General features: G+C 36.1%; 2 protein-coding genes across 7 annotated transcripts; one reads left to right on the plus strand and one right to left on the minus strand.

Moving 5' to 3' along the window:
- The first annotated feature begins 10,144 nt into the window (after positions 1-10,144).
- LOC123894954 lies at positions 10,145-10,888 on the plus strand. Its single transcript, XM_045945116.1, has one exon. It carries the CDS (start codon positions 10,145-10,147, stop codon positions 10,886-10,888), a length of 744 nt encoding a protein of 247 aa, XP_045801072.1.
- Positions 10,889-18,996: 8,108 nt separating this feature from the next.
- Positions 18,997-27,796, minus strand: LOC123913738. Of its 6 annotated transcripts, XM_045964608.1 has the most exons (15): positions 27,432-27,727; positions 26,196-26,339; positions 25,960-26,076; positions 25,786-25,870; positions 24,100-24,208; positions 23,907-23,974; positions 23,663-23,788; positions 23,168-23,560; positions 22,551-23,053; positions 22,097-22,297; positions 21,934-21,994; positions 20,264-20,377; positions 19,551-19,664; positions 19,347-19,453; positions 18,997-19,179 (listed from the first exon to the last, which is right to left on the minus strand). In XM_045964608.1, exons 1-14 carry the CDS (start codon positions 27,488-27,490, stop codon positions 19,352-19,354), a joined length of 2,196 nt encoding a protein of 731 aa, XP_045820564.1. In that variant the 5' UTR covers positions 27,491-27,727; the 3' UTR covers positions 18,997-19,179; positions 19,347-19,351. The 6 variants fall into 6 exon arrangements, 5 of the variants coding, with proteins under 5 accessions (XP_045820564.1, XP_045820558.1, XP_045820536.1 ...); XM_045964602.1 differs by having other exon boundaries at positions 18,997-19,453; XM_045964580.1 differs by having other exon boundaries at positions 22,551-23,560.
- Positions 27,797-27,880: the final 84 nt, after the last annotated feature.

Raw genomic sequence — 27,880 nt, forward strand, 5'->3', positions numbered from 1 at the left:
ATTTTCTTGGAGTTAGATCACTTAACTTATGATTAGAGCACATTGTTCATCATTAAGTTTGGGGTTGCTTTTGGTATTTGCAACTGATTAAGTTTGGGGTGGGGTACTAGAGAATTTATCAAAAAAAATAAAGAAAAAAGAATTAAGTAGGGAGAGGCATTACCTTGTGAAAAAAAATGGTGTTTATAAAAAAAATAACAAAAACAAAACACCAAATAAAGAAATGCTAATGAACCTCTCCGCAAAAAAAAAATGAAAAACAAAGAAAAGTTTGACAAATAAATTCTCTAGTATGATGATGTTTGAATTTTGGGGGGATGTTTGAATAATCTAATTCTTTGTTAAATGAGTGATCTTTAAAACTCCAAGTTTTTCTGCTTACCATACAAAAATATCCACCCTAAAACCTTAGCCCCGTTATAACCCTCAAGTCCTCTTAAAGTGTGAACTCTTATGCATGTTGATCGATTGTTAGAATGTTTGCAAGCTTATGGTAGAATGGCTATGTTTGTGTTGATTGAGTGAATATACCAATTTAAACAGGAGAGAATGTGAGGGAGTGAAGTGATTATGGTTTGGTCAATATTTGTGAAAAGTTCTTGATTTTTCGGTATTAATTTGTGTGCAAGTAAATTCATGATAGGGATGATCATTGAAATGATAATTGTGATGTTCTAACTTGACTGACTTTGATGGCTTTGAATTAGACTGTTTGATAGTGCCAGGTTTTCCGATGGATGAAGATATTCCTTGAGGACAAGGAAAAGTTCAAGTTTGGGGTTGTGATGACTTCATGTCATTACTATGTTTTTTTTTAGCAAATGCAAGCAAACAAGTAGGTTTATACCATGTTTTTAGCAATTAAATAAGAAGAAATTGCATGAAATATGAGATAGCATGATAACAAGAAAAGATGAAAAATTGCCTAGCTTCTGCCTTCTGCGCCCAGCTTAGGGGCAGCTGAGCCCAGCTTGAAAATTGAAGAATTGCTCTCTGCCTTCTGCGCCCAGCTTGGGCAGAGCCAAGCCTGGCTTGGCACGAATTCTGCACTATAAATTGAAAACAGTTTCTCATTTTAGGGATACGAAATATTGGATCGAGAACTGATTTTTGACGGCTATTTCAGAGGATCAAAGAGGCATTCAAGCAAGGATTCAAGGGTGGAAACACATCTAATCCCTTCTTGTAATGATGATTTCTTTCACTCATGTTAATGTAATTTCTTATTTAAACATGTTTGGCTAAATCTTTATGATTGATCTTTAGGGGATTCTAATTACTTTTAATCTTGAAAAATGTGATTGTCATTTGATATGATGAATGAATTACGAAGTTAGTTTCTATTGATTATTCCTTATGCTTAATGCTTTATATGATTTGGCCAATTGTATGATGATTTCAATTATTTGTTTTACTATGAAAATAGGAATGAATCATCGATCTAGGAATAATCGATCTACGTAGCTCAATTGGTAGTGGGAATGGATTGAACATGTACTTGAACCCCAGGGTACATGGTTCGATTCCCACGGAAGGCAAACACTCCACTAGAGAGGGGGGTGGAGAAGATCGTGAGGTAAAGCACCGGGATCGCCATGATGGGGCCCGGGGGCTGTTACAGGTTCTCTTTTAGTGCGGATAACACAGTATTCTTTATGTCAAAGGAGACCGGGTTTGCCGGTTGAAAACCTTGATTTGCTAGAGCGTCATTATCCCTTCGCCCATAGTCACCAAGAGTACGTCTTTGTGGTTGAGGAATCGGTGGAACGTTGATCGGTGGATCCTGCTCTTCTTCCATAGCAGCTGAACTCTGTTCTTGACAGTCCGGTACACCACCTAACGAAGCTTTTTCCCTAGAAGCTTGAGATTCCCTTGCCGCTTTCCGATTTGCACGAGCTGTCTTCTCAATTTCTGGATCAAACTGCAGCTCAATGGGACCTGTCCTCCGCATGCACAAGGAAACAAACAAGTAGAACGCTCCGGTAGAAAAATGTAAAACAGAAAAATCAAAGAAAACACAGAAAATATAAACACTATTGCCTTGTCGAATCAATCACAATCCCCGGCAACGGCGCCAAAAACTTGATGGACTATTCGCAAGTGTACGAATTCGCCACGTAGTAATAAAAATATCGATCCACAGGTATTGTGTGACTAAACGAGTCTAATAGTGTTCATAAACATCATGCAATAATAAACATAAATTGGGGGTTTGTTTGAGTGATTAATTGGTAGAAAAACGTGCTTTGTAATAAGTGGAAAAGCGAGGTAGAATCATCGGAATCACCTAGTCTATAGCTAAATCACATGCAATCTACCGTATCATATGAAATTACTCAAGTGTTCACAACTGGATCAACAAATTAGTGAATCGCAATCTCTTGTCAAAATCCACTCTATTCGTTGTCGATACTCCCCCGATCTCTCGGGTGTAAGCTACCTACAACAAATGATATGAAAGCGCGTCGATCGTTCGCTACACTCTATGTTTCAATCTCTCGACCGGAAACACTCGAGTGCTCAATGCAATTCAGTTCAGAAATTAAACCAATATTCTCATACGTGACTTAACTCAAAATCATTATAACACTAGTGAAGGATTATAAAGCATCAAGTATAGATTTGCATTAAGTGAACACTATGAAAAAGAGTAAATTCTTACAATATAGCAGATTACAATAGATCCATCTACATCCTAAGCTATCCTAGATCCTACCTCCACAAGAAGTCTAGCTCCTCATGTTGCTTCGTTCGCGTCCTCGCTTCAACTTCATGGCTTGAGAATCCATGCTATTGAGGTGCTTGAAGCTATCCTATGAAGTTCTGGATCTAACGATGAAAGCTCCCAAAACCAGAAAGTAGATGAAATGTAGCAGATTTTCCAACCCCTCAACCAGAAAATGCAGTTTCCTTATATTGCACCTCCTTCAACTACGCCGCGCGTGTAACGGTCTCACGCGGCGCATGATAAAATATGAGGTCTCTGATCTTCAACTCTGCAACCTTCACGCCGCGCGTGATAGCTCCACGCCCCCGGCGTAGTTATCCTTCCTTTCTTCACGCCGCGCGTGGTCGATGTCACGCCGCGCGTGATCAAGTCAGAGAGCAATCCAATTCTGATCAAAGCTACACGCCGCGCGTGATAGGCATCACGCCGCGCGTGATCAAGGTGAAAAACTTGGCTCTCTGAGATCTCCATCACGCAGCGCGTGATGGGCTACGCCCCCAGCGTAGTGAAAATCATATTTTCCTGCTTAAAATCCTGCTTTTTTTGCAGAACAAGTAACCCTGCTTCTGAGTAGATTTCTCTTGAATTTATTGCTTAAAACCTACTAAAATGCATTTAATGTTGCTAAAATAGGCATGGATTAGAGTGTGACTATCCGTCATCAACATAGCATATAGGTATCTCTATAAATATTTCAATGTCATGAAATTTCTCAATAAGACATCTCCTCAATTTACTTTCAACTAGTTTACATGCCTCAGTGACAACAAATATTCCTGCAACACTTCACTTGAATAACAATAATGAACAATATAAATATTGAACCGTTTAATTAACACAATAAAATGTTAACCACCGAGTTCAAAAATAAAAGTTTAGAGATATACAACAACTTCACATCAATAATTATTTAATATATATATGAGGGACTCTAACAAAATACCACACATCACACATATTTGCTTTGGTTATTAAAGTTAAACGAAAATTAACATCACTATATGCATAATCTAAATTCATAAATCTATTTTCCTTCATTGATGCTAACTGGTATATATCTTCTCAATTTAATTATTGTTCTCAATATGCACATATTACATGTATACCAAATTTTAAGCATCGCAACACATGTCATTGAATCACGCTTGTAAAACATTATTCTAAACACATGATAAGCATCATATACATGAACAATACCACTTTTATAGTCATTAATTTTAAAGTCTAATTCATCAAAATATGATATGAACATACATGTGCTTCTCACAATATAAAAATTATATACTCACAGTTTCAAAAGCAAAGTAACCCAAGGTTTCTTTGTTGTCTTTACATTATCGTTGAATGTCAATCGCCATGCCATTTAATTTCCTAGTCTTTTACCAGAAATGAATCACGGCAACTCTTTGGGAATTAGGTCGCAAACAAAATTGAGAAATTCATTTGATAAATCATCAAATCCTTAAGATTGTTGTAAAAAATTGGACCTATTCACAATAATAAATCACATATAAATTTAAATAACTCAACAAAAATTATAGAGAATAAATTGAAATAAAATTCATATAAACTTGTCTTGTTATTGCGGTGATTGATGTCGGCAATTGTAAAGTAATTTCATCGCGATTGCACAAACCATGAACGACCTGCAAAATACTCAACCGTAATATAATCCCCTGAGGCGTGCTGATCGCACTGTCCATAAGGATTTATCCGCCTCATTAAGCGCAAATCCCCCAGGATTCAACATGTCCTTCTCGGATATGAATCATATCCGAAGTGACAGAACTGACAAGAATTAATAGACACCGGTGATGTAATCCAGGAAGATAGCACCTCAATTTATAAGGAAAGATAATATTGGTTTATGTTGAAAACTCTATGTGCCCAAGATCAATCATGTATATGTACTCTTTTTTTCTTAATCCACGTACAAATATATATACATGAGAGAAAACTTTTTTTTTTCATTGTAACCATCATGTAGCTATTAACTAGGAGTAAGTAGGTATTAACAACTTATTAATAACGAAAAAACACATGTTTATTGACCAAATAAAACGTTAGCAACTTAATAAGGAGCATTGCTATATAATGCGAATGAACTTCTCGCGAATTTTCACGGAGGAAATATTTTCTTTTTTCGTTTTTACTGTACTCTTATATATTACTAGTAACTACATCAATCTATGCAAATACCCATCATTGTTTTGTCAAGAAATACACCCATCATTGTTTTGTCAAGAAATATCATTGTTACCAGGTAAACAAAATCAAATTTATGCAAATCATTATGACTCCATTTACAAGAAAAATGCATCAAACCTTCTGCTAGCAACATCATGAACCAAAAATGATTTCAATATGCTCTGAAAGTTTCAACAGAACACCATCAACTACACTCCTGCAAGTTTTGGCCTTAATTTATTGAACATCCTAGCAAACATTGAACAAAAGAGTAGGAAATAGGAACCTTCAACCACCAATTTTTTGACCACTTAACAAATTCGATTTCTTCAATAGCCAACCAGTTCATCTCCACCGATACACCCTCAAAACAAAGACTTTCTAAGAGTAGTTTGTTATCAAAATCTTCACTTTCCAAAACCCAAGAAAAAGAAAAACCAAGTTGAGAAAAGAGGTCAGCCTTAAGAGGTAATAGAAAAAGACCTCAATTGGTTACAAGAGATTAAGAGAGAAATTATGGAGAAGAGATGAAAATGATTAGTTAAAAATTTTAGAATAAGAAATTTTGGAAGACGAGGATGAGAGAAGAGATAAACAAGAGCAAAATAAATTAATGGAAATGATGCAAATCGGTGGACTAAAAGATGCCACGTCATTCGCTACACGTTCGTGATGCTCCTATTCGCGATAAGTAGCATTTCTCTAATAATAATGATGGGCTTCAGGGATCTTTCAGCTTTCAATGAAGCCTTGTTGGCAAAACAAGGATGGAGACTCATGACTGAACCAGACTCCTTAGTGGCCACAGTTCTAAAGGCAAAATATTACCCCAACAATCAGTTGCTCCAAACAAAACATAGTTACAGAGCTAGTTACTCTTGGCGGAGCATTCAAATGGCTAGCTGGATTCTTAAAAAGGGTTGCTTTTGGTTTGTGGGAGATGGGACAAAGATAAATATATGGGAAGATAGATGGATACATCCTCAAGGGGGAAGCACAATATGGACCCCTAAGCCTGAAAACACTAGTCTAAAGAAGGTCAAAGAGCTCATTGATTCTCCAAACACAGATTGGAATGTGCAACTTATCAAACAAACTTTTTTCCCAATGGAAGCAGCTTCCATTCTTAATATACCCCTGCTTAGCAATATGAAGGAAGATATTCTGAGTTGGCAAGGAACCACAGATGGTAACTACACTGTTAAATCTGGATATAACGCTATAATGGATTGGGAGCAGACAAAGTATAACCAAGCCCAACATAGCAATTATCAGCAAATGGACTCAAATTGGGCAAAAATTTGGAATTTGAAGAACCCGCCAAAGCAAATACATCTCATTTGGAGGATTCTTAATAAGGCTATTCCGGTTAAAACAAATTTGCTAACGAAGGGCATTCTATGTGACTCCATATGCCCTAGATGTAATAAAGCGCCAGAAACCATTGACCATATTTTTATGACTTGTGAGTGGGCTCAACAGATGTGGTTTAGCTCTCCCCTAACCATTACTACTACTACTTCTATGACTCAATCTTTCTCAGACTGGTTCTATTACATGCTAAATAACACAAACAAGGAAAGTATGCAAATCATTACTACAATCACTTACACTATATGGTTTGCTAGAAATCAGAAAGTTTTTCAACATCAAGACATACCTGTGCAATTAGCTCTCCCCCGTGCATTGAAGCTGCTTCATGAATACCACCATAACATCAATGATCAACGACTTGAACCCAAGACTTCGTCCCATCCTTCGTTTGCTAGTAACGACAAAAGCTGGAGTCCCCCGCCTAGGAACTGCCTAAAGCTCAATGTGGATGCTCATCTTCAGGATGATGGCCATTAGGGGTTAGGTATGGTCCTACGACGGGATGATGGCCGCTGCGTTGGGGCTGCAACGAGGGTTATAAAGGGATCGAATGATGTGGGTTTAGCAGAAACAGCGGGACTCAAAGAAGCGTTGAATTTGATTCAGGCGATGGAGCTCGATGAAGTTATTGTGGAGATGGACGCAGCAGTGATAGTTAACGCGATTCACAACAAAATTTTCCCAAGGAATCAATGGGGACTGTTGGCTCGTGAGTGCTCTAGGGCTTTCGATCTAAACAACAAGCTTTCTCTGAAGTGGGTAAGCAGAGAGGGGAATCACGCAGCACACTCTTTGGCTAGATGGGCTTTTACTGAGCCCAACAAGTGGTGGTCCAATTATTTCCCTGATTGTATAAATCATCATATCCAAAAAGATATGGCCTTTGTAACCTAGTCTTGCTTCTTTAATAATATTTGCTTTGATTCAAAAAAAAAAAAAAAAAAAAAAAAGGGCTTCAAAATTAATTATTTTGTCAAAATATACAACAAATTGAAGGGAAATGAAAAACCCAAATGCACAGGACTCTGATTGAGTCGGTGCTTGTGATTGTTTTTCGTTTTTACTGTACTCTTATATATTACTAGTAACTACATCAATCTATGCAAATACCCATCATTGTTTTGTCAAGAAATACACCCATCATTGTTTTGTCAAGAAATATCATTGTTACCAGGTAAACAAAATCAAATTTATGCAAATCATTATGACTCCATTTACAAGAAAAATGCATCAAACCTTCTGCTAGCAACATCATGAACCAAAAATGATTTCAATATGCTCTGAAAGTTTCAACAGAACACCATCAACTACACTCCTGCAAGTTTTGGCCTTAATTTATTGAACATCCTAGCAAACATTGAACAAAAGAGTAGGAAATAGGAACCTTCAACCACCAATTTTTTGACCACTTAACAAATTCGATTTCTTCAATAGCCAACCAGTTCATCTCCACCGATACACCCTCAAAACAAAGACTTTCTAAGAGTAGTTTGTTATCAAAATCTTCACTTTCCAAAACCCCATCTTAACAGTTCTTTTCAAACAAGAAAAAGAAAAACCAAGTTGAGAAAAGAGGTCAGCCTTAAGAGGTAATAGAAAAAGACCTCAATTGGTTACAAGAGATTAAGAGAGAAATTATGGAGAAGAGATGAAAATGATTAGTTAAAAATTTTAGAATAAGAAATTTTGGAAGACGAGGATGAGAGAAGAGATAAACAAGAGCAAAATAAATTAATGGAAATGATGCAAATCGGTGGACTAAAAGATGCCACGTCATTCGCTACACGTTCGTGATGCTCCTATTCGCGATAAGTAGCATTTCTCTAATAATAATGATGGGCTTTACCAGCAAGATTCTACCACACCTATTGGGAAATTGTTGGAAAAGATATCACTAGAATGGCTCTTAAGGTTCTAAACCATGAGGGAAATCCTGAAGCGTTCAATACTACTCACATCTGCCTTATCCCTAAAATAACCAACCCCTCCCAACCTAGTGATTTTAGACCCATTTCCCTGTGCAATGTTACACTCAAAATCATCACAAAAACAATAGCAAACAGAATAAAAACCATCCTACCTGACATTATAAGCCCTAATCAAAGTGCTTTTGTCCCGGGAAGACTTATTACTGACAACTCTCTTATTGCCAATGAAATTTTCCACTACCTCTCTCAAACTACCAAACAAACTGGCTATGTGGGCATCAAAACCGATATGGCAAAGGCCTATGACAGACTGGAATGGAATTTCTTATATGCTACCCTGGAAGCAATGAATTTCCCAAAGAAATTAATCAAAACTATCTTAAAATGTGTCACCACTGTGTCGTTTTCCATTCTCATTAATGGGAAACCATCTAAAGTTTTTTATCCTAAAAGAGGCCTCAGACAGGGAGACCCTCTCTCTCCCTATCTCTTTATTATTTGTGCGGATGTGCTTTCTGCTCTTATCTCTAAAGCTCAACAAAATAAGCTCATTCATGGGGTTAAAGTAGCCCCAAGAGCACCTGAAATTACCCACCTATTTTTTGCAGATGACAGTCTGATGTTCTGCAGGGCAACAGAGGAAGAAACTACAAACATGAAAACTCTTATTACCACATACCAACAAGCCTCTGGACAACTTGTCAACTACAATAAATCAGAAATTGTTTTCAGCAAAAAAGTGCAACAGTCAACAAGAGTAAATATACAGCAAATCCTTCCTATGCCTATGGTTGATCATTTCTCAAAATATCTAGGACAACCTACTTTTATTGGTAAATCCAAAACCCAAGTGTTTAACTATATCCAAGATAAAATATGGAAGAAACTGAAAGGTTGGAAAGAGAGGAACCTATCATTTGCTGGCAGAGGTGTGCTCATTAAAGCTGTTGCCCAAGCCATCCCCACCTACTTAATGAGCTGTTTTTTACTCCCTAAAGGGCTATGCAACCACATGGAAAGTATGATATGTAGATTTTGGTGGGGAAGCAATGTAGATCAGAGGAAAATACATTGGGTAAGCTGGAAAAAGCTTTGCAAACAAAAGAAACAAGGAGGTATGGGCTTCAGGGATCTTTCAGCTTTCAATGAAGCCTTGTTGGCAAAACAAGGATGGAGACTCATGACTGAACCAGACTCCTTAGTGGCCACAGTTCTAAAGGCAAAATATTACCCCAACAATCAGTTGCTCCAAACAAAACATAGTTACAGAGCTAGTTACTCTTGGCGGAGCATTCAAATGGCTAGCTGGATTCTTAAAAAGGGTTGCTTTTGGTTTGTGGGAGATGGGACAAAGATAAATATATGGGAAGATAGATGGATACATCCTCAAGGGGGAAGCACAATATGGACCCCTAAGCCTGAAAACACTAGTCTAAAGAAGGTCAAAGAGCTCATTGATTCTCCAAACACAGATTGGAATGTGCAACTTATCAAACAAACTTTTTTCCCAATGGAAGCAGCTTCCATTCTTAATATACCCCTGCTTAGCAATATGAAGGAAGATATTCTGAGTTGGCAAGGAACCACAGATGGTAACTACACTGTTAAATCTGGATATAACGCTATAATGGATTGGGAGCAGACAAAGTATAACCAAGCCCAACATAGCAATTATCAGCAAATGGACTCAAATTGGGCAAAAATTTAGAATTTGAAGAACCCGCCAAAGCAAATACATCTCATTTGGAGGATTCTTAATAAGGCTATTCCGGTTAAAACAAATTTGCTAACGAAGGGCATTCTATGTGACTCCATATGCCCTAGATGTAATAAAGCGCCAAAAACCATTGACCATATTTTTATGACTTGTGAGTGGGCTCAACAGATGTGGTTTAGCTCTCCCCTAACCATTACTACTACTACTTCTATGACTCAATCTTTCTCAGACTGGTTCTATTACATGCTAAATAACACAAACAAGGAAAGTATGCAAATCATTACTACAATCACTTACACTATATGGTTTGCTAGAAATCAGAAAGTTTTTCAACATCAAGACATACCTGTGCAATTAGCTCTCCCCCGTGCATTGAAGCTGCTTCATGAATACCACCATAACATCAATGATCAACGACTTGAACCCAAGACTTCGTCCCATCCTTCGTTTGCTAGTAACGACAAAAGCTGGAGTCCCCCGCCTAGGAACTGCCTAAAGCTCAATGTGGATGCTCATCTTCAGGATGATGGCCATTGGGGGTTAGGTATGGTCCTACGACGGGATGATGGCCGCTGCGTTGGGGCTGCAACGAGGGTTATAAAGGGATCGAATGATGTGGGTTTAGCAGAAACAGCGGGACTCAAAGAAGCGTTGAATTTGATTCAGGCGATGGAGCTCGATGAAGTTATTGTGGAGATGGACGCAGCAGTGATAGTTAACGCGATTCACAACAAAATTTTCCCAAGGAATCAATGGGGACTGTTGGCTCGTGAGTGCTCTAGGGCTTTCGATCTAAACAACAAGCTTTCTCTGAAGTGGGTAAGCAGAGAGGGGAATCACGCAGCACACTCTTTGGCTAGATGGGCTTTTACTGAGCCCAACAAGTGGTGGTCCAATTATTTCCCTGATTGTATAAATCATCATATCCAAAAAGATATGGCCTTTGTAACCTAGTCTTGCTTCTTTAATAATATTTGCTTTGATTCAAAAAAAAAAAAAAAAAAAAAAAAAGGGCTTCAAAATAAATTATTTTGTCAAAATATACAACAAATTGAAGGGAAATGAAAAACCCAAATGCACAGGACTCTGATTGAGTCGGTGCTTGTGATTGTTTTTCGTTTTTACTGTACTCTTATATATTACTAGTAACTACATCAATCTATGCAAATACCCATCATTGTTTTGTCAAGAAATACACCCATCATTGTTTTGTCAAGAAATATCATTGTTACCAGGTAAACAAAATCAAATTTATGCAAATCATTATGACTCCATTTACAAGAAAAATGCATCAAACCTTCTGCTAGCAACATCATGAACCAAAAATGATTTCAATATGCTCTGAAAGTTTCAACAGAACACCATCAACTACACTCCTGCAAGTTTTGGCCTTAATTTATTGAACATCCTAGCAAACATTGAACAAAAGAGTAGGAAATAGGAACCTTCAACCACCAATTTTTTGACCACTTAACAAATTCGATTTCTTCAATAGCCAACCAGTTCATCTCCACCGATACACCCTCAAAACAAAGACTTTCTAAGAGTAGTTTGTTATCAAAATCTTCACTTTCCAAAACCCCATCTTAACAGTTCTTTTCAAACAAGAAAAAGAAAAACCAAGTTGAGAAAAGAGGTCAGCCTTAAGAGGTAATAGAAAAAGACCTCAATTGGTTACAAGAGATTAAGAGAGAAATTATGGAGAAGAGATGAAAATGATTAGTTAAAAATTTTAGAATAAGAAATTTTGGAAGACGAGGATGAGAGAAGAGATAAACAAGAGCAAAATAAATTAATGGAAATGATGCAAATCGGTGGACTAAAAGATGCCACGTCATTCGCTACACGTTCGTGATGCTCCTATTCGCGATAAGTAGCATTTCTCTAATAATAATGATGGGCTTCAGGGATCTTTCAGCTTTCAATGAAGCCTTGTTGGCAAAACAAGGATGGAGACTCATGACTGAACCAGACTCCTTAGTGGCCACAGTTCTAAAGGCAAAATATTACCCCAACAATCAGTTGCTCCAAACAAAACATAGTTACAGAGCTAGTTACTCTTGGCGGAGCATTCAAATGGCTAGCTGGATTCTTAAAAAGGGTTGCTTTTGGTTTGTGGGAGATGGGACAAAGATAAATATATGGGAAGATAGATGGATACATCCTCAAGGGGGAAGCACAATATGGACCCCTAAGCCTGAAAACACTAGTCTAAAGAAGGTCAAAGAGCTCATTGATTCTCCAAACACAGATTGGAATGTGCAACTTATCAAACAAACTTTTTTCCCAATGGAAGCAGCTTCCATTCTTAATATACCCCTGCTTAGCAATATGAAGGAAGATATTCTGAGTTGGCAAGGAACCACAGATGGTAACTACACTGTTAAATCTGGATATAACGCTATAATGGATTGGGAGCAGACAAAGTATAACCAAGCCCAACATAGCAATTATCAGCAAATGGACTCAAATTGGGCAAAAATTTGGAATTTGAAGAACCCGCCAAAGCAAATACATCTCATTTGGAGGATTCTTAATAAGGCTATTCCGGTTAAAACAAATTTGCTAACGAAGGGCATTCTATGTGACTCCATATGCCCTAGATGTAATAAAGCGCCAGAAACCATTGACCATATTTTTATGACTTGTGAGTGGGCTCAACAGATGTGGTTTAGCTCTCCCCTAACCATTACTACTACTACTTCTATGACTCAATCTTTCTCAGACTGGTTCTATTACATGCTAAATAACACAAACAAGGAAAGTATGCAAATCATTACTACAATCACTTACACTATATGGTTTGCTAGAAATCAGAAAGTTTTTCAACATCAAGACATACCTGTGCAACTAGCTCTCCCCCGTGCATTGAAGCTGCTTCATGAATACCACCATAACATCAATGATCAACGACTTGAACCCAAGACTTCGTCCCATCCTTCGTTTGCTAGTAACGACAAAAGCTGGAGTCCCCCGCCTAGGAACTGCCTAAAGCTCAATGTGGATGCTCATCTTCAGGATGATGGCCATTGGGGGTTAGGTATGGTCCTACGACGGGATGATGGCCGCTGCGTTGGGGCTGCAACGAGGGTTATAAAGGGATCGAATGATGTGGGTTTAGCAGAAACAGCGGGACTCAAAGAAGCGTTGAATTTGATTCAGGCGATGGAGCTCGATGAAGTTATTGTGGAGATGGACGCAGCAGTGATAGTTAACGCGATTCACAACAAAATTTTCCCAAGGAATCAATGGGGACTGTTGGCTCGTGAGTGCTCTAGGGCTTTCGATCTAAACAACAAGCTTTCTCTGAAGTGGGTAAGCAGAGAGGGGAATCACGCAGCACACTCTTTGGCTAGATGGGCTTTTACTGAGCCCAACAAGTGGTGGTCCAATTATTTCCCTGATTGTATAAATCATCATATCCAAAAAGATATGGCCTTTGTAACCTAGTCTTGCTTCTTTAATAATATTTGCTTTGATTCAAAAAAAAAAAAAAAAAAAAACAAAAAAGGGCTTCAAAATAAATTATTTTGTCAAAATATACAACAAATTGAAGGGAAATGAAAAACCCAAATGCACAGGACTCTGATTGAGTCGGTGCTTGTGATTGTTTTTCGTTTTTACTGTACTCTTATATATTACTAGTAACTACATCAATCTATGCAAATACCCATCATTGTTTTGTCAAGAAATACACCCATCATTGTTTTGTCAAGAAATATCATTGTTACCAGGTAAACAAAATCAAATTTATGCAAATCATTATGACTCCATTTACAAGAAAAATGCATCAAACCTTCTGCTAGCAACATCATGAACCAAAAATGATTTCAATATGCTCTGAAAGTTTCAACAGAACACCATCAACTACACTCCTGCAAGTTTTGGCCTTAATTTATTGAACATCCTAGCAAACATTGAACAAAAGAGTAGGAAATAGGAACCTTCAACCACCAATTTTTTGACCACTTAACAAATTCGATTTCTTCAATAGCCAACCAGTTCATCTCCACCGATACACCCTCAAAACAAAGACTTTCTAAGAGTAGTTTGTTATCAAAATCTTCACTTTCCAAAACCCCATCTTAACAGTTCTTTTCAAACAAGAAAAAGAAAAACCAAGTTGAGAAAAGAGGTCAGCCTTAAGAGGTAATAGAAAAAGACCTCAATTGGTTACAAGAGATTAAGAGAGAAATTATGGAGAAGAGATGAAAATGATTAGTTAAAAATTTTAGAATAAGAAATTTTGGAAGACGAGGATGAGAGAAGAGATAAACAAGAGCAAAATAAATTAATGGAAATGATGCAAATCGGTGGACTAAAAGATGCCACGTCATTCGCTACACGTTCGTGATGCTCCTATTCGCGATAAGTAGCATTTCTCTAATAATAATGATGGGCTTTACCAGCAAGATTCTACCACACCTATTGGGAAATTGTTGGAAAAGATATCACTAGAATGGCTCTTAAGGTTCTAAACCATGAGGGAAATCCTGAAGCGTTCAATACTACTCACATCTGCCTTATCCCTAAAATAACCAACCCCTCCCAACCTAGTGATTTTAGACCCATTTCCCTGTGCAATGTTACACTCAAAATCATCACAAAAACAATAGCAAACAGAATAAAAACCATCCTACCTGACATTATAAGCCCTAATCAAAGTGCTTTTGTCCCGGGAAGACTTATTACTGACAACTCTCTTATTGCCAATGAAATTTTCCACTACCTCTCTCAAACTACCAAACAAACTGGCTATGTGGGCATCAAAACCGATATGGCAAAGGCCTATGACAGACTGGAATGGAATTTCTTATATGCTACCCTGGAAGCAATGAATTTCCCAAAGAAATTAATCAAAACTATCTTAAAATGTGTCACCACTGTGTCGTTTTCCATTCTCATTAATGGGAAACCATCTAAAGTTTTTTATCCTAAAAGAGGCCTCAGACAGGGAGACCCTCTCTCTCCCTATCTCTTTATTATTTGTGCGGATGTGCTTTCTGCTCTTATCTCTAAAGCTCAACAAAATAAGCTCATTCATGGGGTTAAAGTAGCCCCAAGAGCACCTGAAATTACCCACCTATTTTTTGCAGATGACAGTCTGATGTTCTGCAGGGCAACAGAGGAAGAAACTACAAACATGAAAACTCTTATTACCACATACCAACAAGCCTCTGGACAACTTGTCAACTACAATAAATCAGAAATTGTTTTCAGCAAAAAAGTGCAACAGTCAACAAGAGTAAATATACAGCAAATCCTTCTTATGCCTATGGTTGATCATTTCTCAAAATATCTAGGACAACCTACTTTTATTGGTAAATCCAAAACCCAAGTGTTTAACTATATCCAAGATAAAATATGGAAGAAACTGAAAGGTTGGAAAGAGAGGAACCTATCATTTGCTGGCAGAGGTGTGCTCATTAAAGCTGTTGCCCAAGCCATCCCCACCTACTTAATGAGCTGTTTTTTACTCCCTAAAGGGCTATGCAACCACATGGAAAGTATGATATGTAGATTTTGGTGGGGAAGCAATGTAGATCAGAGGAAAATACATTGGGTAAGCTGGAAAAAGCTTTGCAAACAAAAGAAACAAGGAGGTATGGGCTTCAGGGATCTTTCAGCTTTCAATGAAGCCTTGTTGGCAAAACAAGGATGGAGACTCATGACTGAACCAGACTCCTTAGTGGCCACAGTTCTAAAGGCAAAATATTACCCCAACAATCAGTTGCTCCAAACAAAACATAGTTACAGAGCTAGTTACTCTTGGCGGAGCATTCAAATGGCTAGCTGGATTCTTAAAAAGGGTTGCTTTTGGTTTGTGGGAGATGGGACAAAGATAAATATATGGGAAGATAGATGGATACATCCTTTAGGGGGAAGCACAATATGGACCCCTAAGCCTGAAAACACTAGTCTAAAGAAGGTCAAAGAGCTCATTGATTCTCCAAACACAGATTGGAATGTGCAACTTATCAAACAAACTTTTTTCCCAATGGAAGCAGCTTCCATTCTTAATATACCCCTGCTTAGCAATATGAAGGAAGATATTCTGAGTTGGCAAGGAACCACAGATGGTAACTACACTGTTAAATCTGGATATAACGCTATAATGGATTGGGAGCAGACAAAGTATAACCAAGCCCAACATAGCAATTATCAGCAAATGGACTCAAATTGGGCAAAAATTTGGAATTTGAAGAACCCGCCAAAGCAAATACATCTCATTTGGAGGATTCTTAATAAGGCTATTCCGGTTAAAACAAATTTGCTAACGAAGGGCATTCTATGTGACTCCATATGCCCTAGATGTAATAAAGCGCCAAAAACCATTGACCATATTTTTATGACTTGTGAGTGGGCTCAACAGATGTGGTTTAGCTCTCCCCTAACCATTACTACTACTACTTCTATGACTCAATCTTTCTCAGACTGGTTCTATTACATGCTAAATAACACAAACAAGGAAAGTATGCAAATCATTACTACAATCACTTACACTATATGGTTTGCTAGAAATCAGAAAGTTTTTCAACATCAAGACATACCTGTGCAATTAGCTCTCCCCCGTGCATTGAAGCTGCTTCATGAATACCACCATAACATCAATGATCAACGACTTGAACCCAAGACTTCGTCCCATCCTTCGTTTGCTAGTAACGACAAAAGCTGGAGTCCCCCGCCTAGGAACTGCCTAAAGCTCAATGTGGATGCTCATCTTCAGGATGATGGCCATTGGGGGTTAGGTATGGTCCTACGACGGGATGATGGCCGCTGCGTTGGGGCTGCAACGAGGGTTATAAAGGGATCGAATGATGTGGGTTTAGCAGAAACAGCGGGACTCAAAGAAGCGTTGAATTTGATTCAGGCGATGGAGCTCGATGAAGTTATTGTGGAGATGGACGCAGCAGTGATAGTTAACGCGATTCACAACAAAATTTTCCCAAGGAATCAATGGGGACTGTTGGCTCGTGAGTGCTCTAGGGCTTTCGATCTAAACAACAAGCTTTCTCTGAAGTGGGTAAGCAGAGAGGGGAATCACGCAGCACACTCTTTGGCTAGATGGGCTTTTACTGAGCCCAACAAGTGGTGGTCCAATTATTTCCCTGATTGTATAAATCATCATATCCAAAAAGATATGGCCTTTGTAACCTAGTCTTGCTTCTTTAATAATATTTGCTTTGATTCAAAAAAAAAAAAAAAAAAAAAAAAGAAAAAAAAAAGAAAAGGGCTTCAAAATAAATTATTTTGTCAAAATATACAACAAATTGAAGGGAAATGAAAAACCCAAATGCACAGGACTCTGATTGAGTCGGTGCTTGTGATGTGAATGCACCGTGAGCAAATTCGTTGCAATTTCCACTCCAAAACCCATTTTGGGATTTTCTGGGAAAAAATTGTTGAAAAAAAAAAAGAATTTTGAGTAAAAAAGAAATGTTTTTAGGGAGAATATTTTGAAGGAAAAATGAAGTTTGTGATTAATTAATTTGTTGGGTTTAGATTTCTTGATGGTGAGAAGAAGAATAAAGGCGCAGATGAATAACATAGAAGAAAGAATGAGATGAGTCGTGAAAGAAAAAAGCACACGCGAGAAAAAAAGAAAGAAAAGGATTTGCTTATCGTGTTCGCACAAGATATTTCTAAAGGAATAACGGGATGTGATTAAAAAAAAAAATTTATCTCGTCACATTGGTGTATCAAATAATTGATTAAAATATGATAGAAAATATTTATTATATAACGAACATTAAAGTGTTCAATTTATCATCAATACTAAATATAGTTTTATTTTTTTAATGTTTGTTTGACTCAACGACAAAATATCAACCTATAAAATAATTTAACAAAAAAAAAAAAACTATCAGATATTTTTCATATAAAGAAATTATGAATACTAGCGGTTAGACAGGGCACGTTCTGCATTTGTCTGTGTCTATTATGCAAATTTATGTAAAAAAAAAATGTCTTATGTTATGGTGAGTTTGTTAATAAAAGATTTTTGCTGCTCAAAAAAATCAAAAAATACATGTCTTATGTTATGATGAGTTTGTTAATAAAAAATTTTTGTATCGCTCAAAAAAATAAAATCAAAGGTATTGTTGGTATAATGAAAAGTCTACATCAAAATTTTTTGTATCCTTAACGTGACTGAAACTCTACATGGTATGTTATACTAATTTTTACGGGTCTTATTTGGACCGATTATTTGGAGGGTCGTATTTGAATATGAAATATTGGTCTCAAATAAAGAAATTTAAAAATATTATTTTTATTTAAATTGTAAATAAAATGAAAAATACCAAGGTTGATCTTATAGTAAAAATATCATGGTTGAATTGGTGAATAAGTTCTACATATAATATAAGTACGTGTAATAGTTTATATTTTTATAGGACCGAAACAATTTTTATAGGATTGAAACAAAAATTAAGCAGAAAAATGATACCGTAAAAATTTGAACCAAGGACTTTGCACACAAAATATCATAGTTAATCGTTAATTTATTAATCAATATCTAATGCTGATCATGAGATTATTTTTATTATAGGCTCCAAAATTTTGAGGATTGATGTTGTTGCACGTCCAAAACATGGTCCATGAACATGTATTTTATTTTGAAAGAGGTCATGAACAGTGATTATTTTTATTACAGGCTCCAAAATATCATAGTAAATAAAATATATAATTTTTCAATCAAAATAATATAATTCTTTTTTAAACAATATCTTTTTCCTAATAAATTAATAATATCATGGTCCATGTATTTTATTTTGAAAGAGGTCATGAACGGTGGAAGATGAAAAATTTACGATTTAAATAATATAATATATCAAAAAGAATATGAAAAGGTAAAAACAACTCTTCAATTTGCTCAACCGGTTACAAGGTAAGAAATAGAAAAAAAGTCATGTTAACATGTGCACCAAAAGTATGTGTTAATCTACCTAAAAATAGAAATATAACATTTAATTATACAAAATATTTACTAATATTTAAAAAGTTAAATTCACAAACTTAACATTTAATATTTACCACATTTATCTTTTTAACATGTGATGTGATACTAATACATTGGAGTGCGTTAGGTGTGTGACACTCACTTATATTAATCTTTCTCAAAGTAACTTTCAAAGTATTTTTTTTTAAGTTTAACAAGAGCCCCGGAAAATCCACAACATAATTGCTAATTCTTTATAACTTTTGAAATTCTACAACACCTTACATTTTCATATGAACAAGTCCTGAAAAAGGCCATGATATTGAAACCATTACTTTCTTGCTTTGACCCTTTAATAATTAACCAAGAGCAGAAAGAAAGGGTGAAAATTTACTTTCATCCACAGGAAAATTAAATTAAAGTCATCTAAAAGAATTTGAAATCCCAAAAATATGTAATGTATGACGACACCTTGCTCACTGACTAGCTCCAACAATGTTCTCCTCAGGGAAGTAAACAGATCTGGTGCCTTTCACAGTGTGAGCACGGTCAAACTGGAAGACCCTAAGCTTTCCTTCCTACAACCACCACGAGCAAGGAGTATAAGTGAAAGCCTGTTTCAGAAAAATTAAAATAATATAAAGGAAAGCTTTCAGTTTCCATTCAAAAGCATACCTTGGTTCCATATACAAGCCCTGACCCAGGAAAAGGATGAAAGCATGCCACATTGACTTCATCCTCTGCACTAGGAAGCACCCTGACAAGTTCCAAATCTGATACTCTATATACCTAAAACACAAAGACAAATTCAAAGACATGAAATCCAACTCAAAACAATTTTAATTACATTGAAGAGATGAGAGAGATGACCAACAACAATCAATGTTAGTTCAAAAGCAAACATAGTTACTATCAACCACCAGCCAACACAACAACTAAACAATGAATAAACATTAATTTGATACAGTTACTAAATAGATGTGGAGATTATGTGGAGATTATAATAAATAGATATATACTCCCTCCAATTTTTATTATAAAGCAAAATTAAATAACTTGACACTTACGAAGAAATTTGGTTAAGTGAGATTAATTTTCTTGATCCCATAAAAAAATAAGTGCATTCTGAAAAATATCATTAATAGGAAACTTTTCATGAAAATAAGAGTCGGTGGAAAATAATACTTGCATTAAATTATGGGTATTTTAGAAATGACATCATTAAAAAAAGAGTAAAATTAGTTAAATTTACTTATATTTAAGACCACCAAATATGAATATATATTTTTCTTATATTCAAGATAGGAAGGAGTCTATTATTTATTTATATCACAATGCACTGCAGATGATAAGATAATTTTACATTGAGAAAAAAAAAAGTATTTTACCTCTAAAACTGTATATATCGGTAATGTTGTTTCTCCATCAATGACAATGGTTTTGAGAAGAGAGCCATGACGTCGACCATAGGCAAGAAGTATATGCTCAGATGTAGGCGAGAACTACATTTAAAACAATAGTTGCACAAATTTAATCCACAATATAAGGATTTCTTAGATTATTGCTAATCGAGTGAAATGTGACTGTAGTAGCTATTAATATTTAAATGACCCATGCAACTTCAAGACAAAAATAGGTAAGTAAGCTACTACGATACATGTGATAAAAATTATAAGGGTCATGCTAACTAGTGCCCCCGGGGCATTAGGTAAGGATACAAAAAAAGCAATTTTTGCATTGGAAATGATACTTTTTATATTTTACAAACATTGACTACACAAGTTTCAATGTAATTTTACTATAATTAGTATCCTTAACTAGTGCCCCCGGGGCACTCTTAACTAGTGCCCCCGGGGCACTAGTTAGCATTTTCCAAATTATAATACCAATGGATTTACTTTTTGTTTGTGTAATACAAACTAGGACAAAAGTAAGATCTCTCTCTCTCTCTCTATGAGCAAGAGAGCACAGGAGTGAGGGAGAGAGGAGATATTATCATCAAGTATTAATAAAAGTGAAAAAACATGCAAACATGTGCACATGCAAACTAAAAATAGAATTATGATCATGACGACATATGATGAACATAAATTAAAATGGAGAAAACATATTGTTGTAATACTGTGATGAAAAGAATACAAAGAACAAACTACCTAGCACCTACGATTTCAAAAAAAGCACTAATAAATTGTTCTTTAAAATATACATTAAATAGCTTTCAACAATATATTTTTGGGTCAAACAAACAATACTCCCTCCGTCCCATTTTAAATGACATAGTTTTGAAAAAAAAATTGTCCCAAAATAAATGACCTATACAACTTTCAAAGTCATCTTTTCCAATTTTACCCTTTAGATAAATGACCTATGGGTTATGTTGTTTATGTGTGGTATACTCAACCAATCAGATTTTGTATGGTATACTAAATTTAGGGTGTGTTTGGTAAGTCCAATAAGCTAGCTTATAGCTTATTGGACTAGCTTATAAGCTTGTTTGAAAAAAATAAAAGTGTTTGCTAAAAAGCTTTTCTCACGAGCTTATAGCTTTTTTTGAGATGCTATTTCAAGTAGCATTTGAGCTTATAGCTTATAGTTTTTTATGGTTTTTTCCATTTGTAACCTTTAATTTCATTTTATTATTTTTTATAAAATAAACTACCCACTAAAAAAAACTACCCACTACATATAAATGTTTTTTTATATTTATCAATCATTTAAAAAGCTAATTTTACCAAACACTTTAATTTCAATCAGCTAGCTTTTCAGCTATAAGCTAATTTTCAGCTATCAGCTAGCTTATAATCAGCTATAAGCTAGCTTATAGCTTAATCTTACCAAACAGAGCCTTAATCATTACTACTAGCTATGAAAAAAGCACTAGTAATAATATGGGTAGTTTAGTAATTATACAACTCTCTTTATTTATACACTTTTCTTAAAGTGTGTGAAATGGTCAACTAGGTCTTTAAAATGGGACGAAGGGAGTAATAATATATTTAAAACTTATTATCTTAGGTTTGCAAAGTAAATCAACCACGTGATAAAGTAATTAACTGACCTGGATTGAAGTTAGGCAATGAGCAGCTCTAATTGCTCGTGATACAAGCACTGATCCAAATCTGTTAAAAGAAATGTATAAATTTTAACGGACATGCTTGAACTAGAGTGCATTGAGGGATAATTAAATTATTAGCAGCAATTGTTGAAGGATAGAGACATACGTTGCTTCCTCCAGGGAATATATCCGGAGCTCATACATTACTTGATGTGCTGAGATTGGATGTCGAGTTGGTGATGTTGGAATTCCATGCTCCTGGTGTACAAGAGTTTGTAATCCTGGATCAGCTTCTATATGAGGGTGCATACATGCAACACATGCGGCTAAAAATCTACCACATGGTGAGAAATGGGCACCCATTTCACTGCAAACACAATTGCAAATTAAAAACCTAAATGCAATTGAGTATAGTTCCACAAAGCCACTCCAAACATTTATATAACAAAACTTTATAATATTAAGCAATTTCTATCAAGTAATTGGTCTGTGTTCATTCATACGAAGAATGAAAAGCGCTCAATTCACATTATGCATGCAAAAGTGACGAAAGTTAAGAATAACACTATATCAATCACATGCTAGAACAGATATGATAAGTTCATAACTTCAGAAGGTACCTGCAGAGGACGACATGTGGTATAGTTAGATGGCATCTTTGTAGTTGAGCACAGGGATTATTTAAGTCATATGACCATACTTTTAAGTTAACAGTGCAAGGTAACTCTGTAGCAGCTGTAGCCGACACTGATGTGGCAAGTTCTGACTGGATTCTACTTATAATGGCTTGGGTATCAAACCCATCAGGTGCCGCATTGATAGAAGGCGCAAGATTTCCAGCCTCAGCTACAGGTAAAAGGGACGGTGAAAATTGATTCTGTAAACCTGATTGCAAAACTGCTGGTATGCTGATGCCGCTGGGCATTTCTGAAGATGGCATAGCTACCTCAACATTAGGAGTGGACAGATTAGATGGCATAGCGGAGGAACCAATCTGTTGAGGAAGGCTTTCATGACTGCCTCCAACGTGGGAAAGCATTGAGGGAACACCAACTTGGGTTTGACCCACTAACCATCCTTGCAGAAAAGGTAACTCCCATACACTTTCTCGTGAAGGAACAATCTGAGGAAATTGATCAAACTCAGAGAGATCCTCATGTTTTACAGCATGCCTAGATGGTTCATGTAACATCACATCAAGAGAATGAACATGATCAGGGTTTTCATGTTGACTTACGTCAGCTGGTTCTGTTTCATAAGTCTCCGTACCACCCATTGCGAGGTTGTTGATGCCAATTCTCATTTGATTATGTAAATGGACACTACATTCTGCACCAGTTTGAGAGCTAGAGCGTATCTCGGAGTTTGACAATCGAATATCAGATTGTTCAGTTGCATTTGCATCAGTTCGAAACTGAACTGCAGAAGATGACTCAACCCGCATGCTACTCGAACCAACATCATTACTAGCATCCTGTAGCTCTACTCTTGACTCAGGTGGTTCACTTGAAATATTGATATGCATCCTGGGGTGAACATTTGTGACAAAAACACCCGGTGGAGGATATTGTAAATTACCATGAGACGTTGCCTCTGTCATTGAGGAATCTGAAGAGTTGAGATCATTGACCTGCACACCAATCCAAATGAGGTAACAGAAAAGAAAATCCAAAAGTAATAGTTTTTACAGCATGTGAAAGCCAGTTAATTTAAAACCAGTCAGTTCACTCACCTGAGCAGTTAAAAGATATGGTGCACCATGCGGGTGAAAATGCACAGCCCGTAGTGAGCGCCTTGTCTTCAACACAATTACTGGTGAAGATAATTCCCGTCCATTTTGGTAGTGCCACATGTACAACTAACACAGTATTTCAAATCACAATTAAACAAGATTTAAAAAAAATAAAATAGAACATGTCACCAAGGGTTATAACCATGGCAGGTTCTCAGAAAAAATGACTACACTACATTGTTACCTTGTGGCCTGATGCAACAGCAATTATTTCCCCATTGGCATGGAAAGCAAGAGATGCAATGGGGCGATCTGAGAGAATAAATCCAATAAGCTCATCAAAGAGAAACCGATAAATGCAAGAAAAAGAACAACAAACAAATTCAGTAATATTGTCAAATGTGATTAAGAAAAGGGGAAATGGGTAGTGTAGTTACTGAAATAGTGAGATAAAATCCTCTCTGATGAGCTAGCATCCCATAAACGAACTTCTTGGTCCAAGCTCCCACTGGCTAGTATCTGTTGTTGCATAGGATGGAACCTAACCTGTAGCAGATTAACACGTTATTCCAAATGGAGAATATTAAAAATTATATATATATCTAAAATGCAAAATACTTGAAGGAGGGGAGAGATGTTAGAATATATAGAGAATGTTCCCAAGATAAGATTAAACTACCCTGATTGAAGAACACAAATATCTAATAAGAAAGTTGTTTTCCGCACTCGGATTTCCAAATTATTACATCTTAAGATAAACACTTATTTCCATCCCTTAATCTAACTCCAAGCTCCATGCTTTTATCAATATACATAAAGAATCAACAAGATAGAGCATCTAATCTACCATCAAAATCAATGAGAATTTATATTTTCCCTTTACCGCAATTTGAAGATTTTAATGCACAACAGTAAGACTGTGCTAGGATTTGAAACACAATATCCCATCAGGGCATATGCCTAACATGGTTCTCATATTCTGTAACAATTTTTATGTAGTCCCTTTCATAGAAGTACCCATGCAAATGTCCAAAAATAGCAAAAGAAAGTCTTGGTCAAAGAAAAATTATTCAACCACACAAATTTTTCATAGCCCCTTTCATAGAAGTATCATTTTGCAAGCCCTGGGAAATGAAATTATATACAATGGCTACCGAAATTGTAGATTATTGAATTCATGAAGCAAACACTGACAACCGAAATTGAGTAACTGGTTAGTGTTTTGTTAGCGATGAAAAATCTATAAACTCCACTCCATAAATTGGCTCATCAGCTGACTATATTTCATCGGATGTTAGGATTTAAGCACATGAGGAGAGCCCAACCCAAAAGACTAGTCCAATAGGTGGGAGAGCCACATGACTTAAATACCACATTGAGCACTTTGAAATACTCGATGTGGGGATCCTAACATTGTCACGCCCTTTAAGAGTCGACGTCCACGGCGGCTTTCACTCTATTGGCACTGACCCGATGGTAGCCCTTTCCTTTTTGGCGGCTTCACTCACCTATCAGTATTCGGTGGAGCACCTTAATCCAACCTATAGGTAGCCCTTTCTGTGGCCCAACTCTCAATGAAAGCACCAAATGTTAGGATTTAAGCACATGGGGAGAGCCCAACCCAAAAAGACTAGTCCAATAGGTGGGAGAGCCTCATGACTTAAATACCACATTGAGCGCTTTGAAATACTCGATGTGGGGCTCCTAACATCGGACTTAATGGAATAATATTAATTTTGTTGAGAGTTACTATTTCTATTCCATTTCCTAGTACAAATTTGTTACTTAACTTCCTTTTATTAGGACAGACGGGTATGTAACTTAGTGTAGCTCTACTATAGGAAAGCAGTAATTACTGATTAGTCGTATATGATACATGCTCTATTGTACAATTAAAATCAACAAGTAATATTCAATAAATTACTATTCAAGTTGGTATCAAATCTTAGTTTCGATTCAAGGAGACATGGGTTATGAGCCCACCAAACTTTCAGGGGCTGCTGAAATATAATATAATACTATAATATTCACTTGGTTCATGAAACCTTCTAAAAGTTATAACCATACAAAAAGAAAATGAAAAGGATAAAAGGCATAGAGAAAAGAAATTAAGAAAATCTTACCACCCAAGGCGTCCTCCTGTGACCACCCAATACCCTCAAGCAGTTTCCACTTTCACAGTCAATTATCTTTACGGTGTGGTCCCCACTGCACATTCCAAGACACACAAAAGTTTGATCATAAAAGAGTATTTTATTCAAATTAGCAAAAGAAAAGAAAAATCAATTGAAACTTACTGTGTGGAGGCGATCATTTTCCCGTCTAGACTAAATGCTGCTGCAATAGTAGACCGTGGGGCAGGCAACAAAGGACAATACTTGGCTGACAAATTCCGCAATGACTCAGCCTCAACCCTACATTAAGAAATGTTAGTACTCAAAATTGACTTTCCAAGAGAAAGAAAATAAATCCCAATGTTAGGTTTTTATTCGGTATAAAGTATACACTGAACTGACTAAAGTTGAGTAAGTACCATGAGAGGAGACCACACTTTGCATCTTTAGAATTGGATGAACCAGATTTTGATTTAGAAGATTCTCCCCAGTGCCATTTACGTACATGTTTGGTTCTGGGTGAGATCTCTCTTTGAGCTAACAAAGCGAAGACATTCGTACCACTGCCCAAATTTAAAAGAATCGTGTGAGAAACATTGTAACAAAAAATACAATACTTCAAATCAACACTGTAACAGGGGGGTGGGTGGGTTTGATCTGTTTAATACAACAATGAATTATAAGTTGATTGTTCGATTAAGCATACGACGGCTGGAATGTCTAAAATCCAACCAACAAAGCAGCAGGAACATAAATTTCTAAAAACTTTACCCTAATTTTTTCAACAGATTAAATGCTCCACAAATTTACAAACATTATCAAGTATTTATATGATCATTAAATCCGAGTATTTTTCTTTTGGGCCAAAATTTTTGTTAGATACTCCCAATTGATTTGGAAAAAAAATGATGCATAACAGAACGTCAATTACTTTGACCTAACCCTCTAGCTAAACTGAAATGACTGAGCATCAAGCCCTGATACATATCAGTAGCTGGTCTTTGAATCAATATTGTGAATTGAAGTTCACTAAAATTACTTAAAAACCAAACCAGATGAACTCCTTCCAACTTAAAAATTTATAAACATATGAAATCAACCCTTAGAAATAATAAACCGATGAACTAACCAACTTGAAAATTTAACAACATATTCATATCATATGAAACCAACCCTAAGAAATAAGAAACAAATAATTTAGAGCACAATTAAGCTGCAATCTAAAAAACTCAGCTAACTCTAATAACAACAATGAGAGAAAAAAAATTATCTAAGTAGTGGCCAATGAACTTCTTCCAACTTGAAAATTTAACGACATATGAAATCAACCCTCGGAAATAATAAACAAATAACTTAGGGCACAATTAAGCTAAAATCTAAACTTCTCAGCTGAATCTAACAACAACAACAATGATAGAATAAAATTATCCAAGGCAAGCACACTGCCAATTAATAAAACAATCACAAAATGTATATAAACACTGGAAGAAAAAAAACTTAGGTCATGACAATCAATTATCAATAGTAACACATCAAAGTTTGTAATCAAATTACTCAAACCAATAATCAGAATTTCATATGCATAAAAAAAAGCAAATTGGAAATTAAACAAAATAAAATAAAATATGGATTATCATAAAATGGGGAATTCAGACCTGGTATTGGAATTATGAGAGAATGAGGCTTGATCATGACATAAAGGATGAATTTCCATTGATTGAAGTGAAAATTGAGGTAAAATAACAAAAAAGATCAAATCTGAGGATAATATAGTTCTTGATTTTTCGATTCTTACAGAAACAAATGGCACCGAATTCGATCGAAAAACTCAAACTTTCTCTCTATCCCGCTCCCTTTCTATCTCTCTATATCACCTCACTATATATTGGTGCGGAGGAGAAACGGAAGAGAGGACAAAGAAACTGAAGAACTAGAAGAATCGAATTTTGGGGTGGAAAAGATAATTTCGACAAGTTTTGGGGGGGAATTTTAATAATGATGATGACGTGGCGTTTGGGTTGAAGGTAAATGGGAAAAGTTGGGACTAGTAATAATTTTGGGGAGTTTCTACCGTACATTTACCGGCTACATTAATAAATTGATA

Source organism: Trifolium pratense, linkage group LG1 (genome assembly GCF_020283565.1).
Source record: "Trifolium pratense cultivar HEN17-A07 linkage group LG1, ARS_RC_1.1, whole genome shotgun sequence".
In the NCBI taxonomy this organism is placed as follows: domain Eukaryota; kingdom Viridiplantae; phylum Streptophyta; class Magnoliopsida; order Fabales; family Fabaceae; genus Trifolium; species Trifolium pratense.

Coding starts and splice junctions, on each gene's coding strand:
- LOC123894954 (XM_045945116.1), top strand. CDS start 10,145: ATGACTCAATCTTTCTCAGACTGGTTCTATTACATGCTAAATAACACA.
- LOC123913738 (XM_045964588.1), bottom strand. CDS start 27,490: ATGGAAATTCATCCTTTATGTCATGATCAAGCCTCATTCTCTCATAAT. Junction 21,995..22,096: donor TATTCCCTGGAGGAAGCAAC/GTATGTCTCTAT, acceptor TTCTTTTAACAG/ATTTGGATCAGTGCTTGTAT. Junction 19,665..20,263: donor CGATATATACAGTTTTAGAG/GTAAAATACTTT, acceptor TTTGTGTTTTAG/GTATATAGAGTATCAGATTT.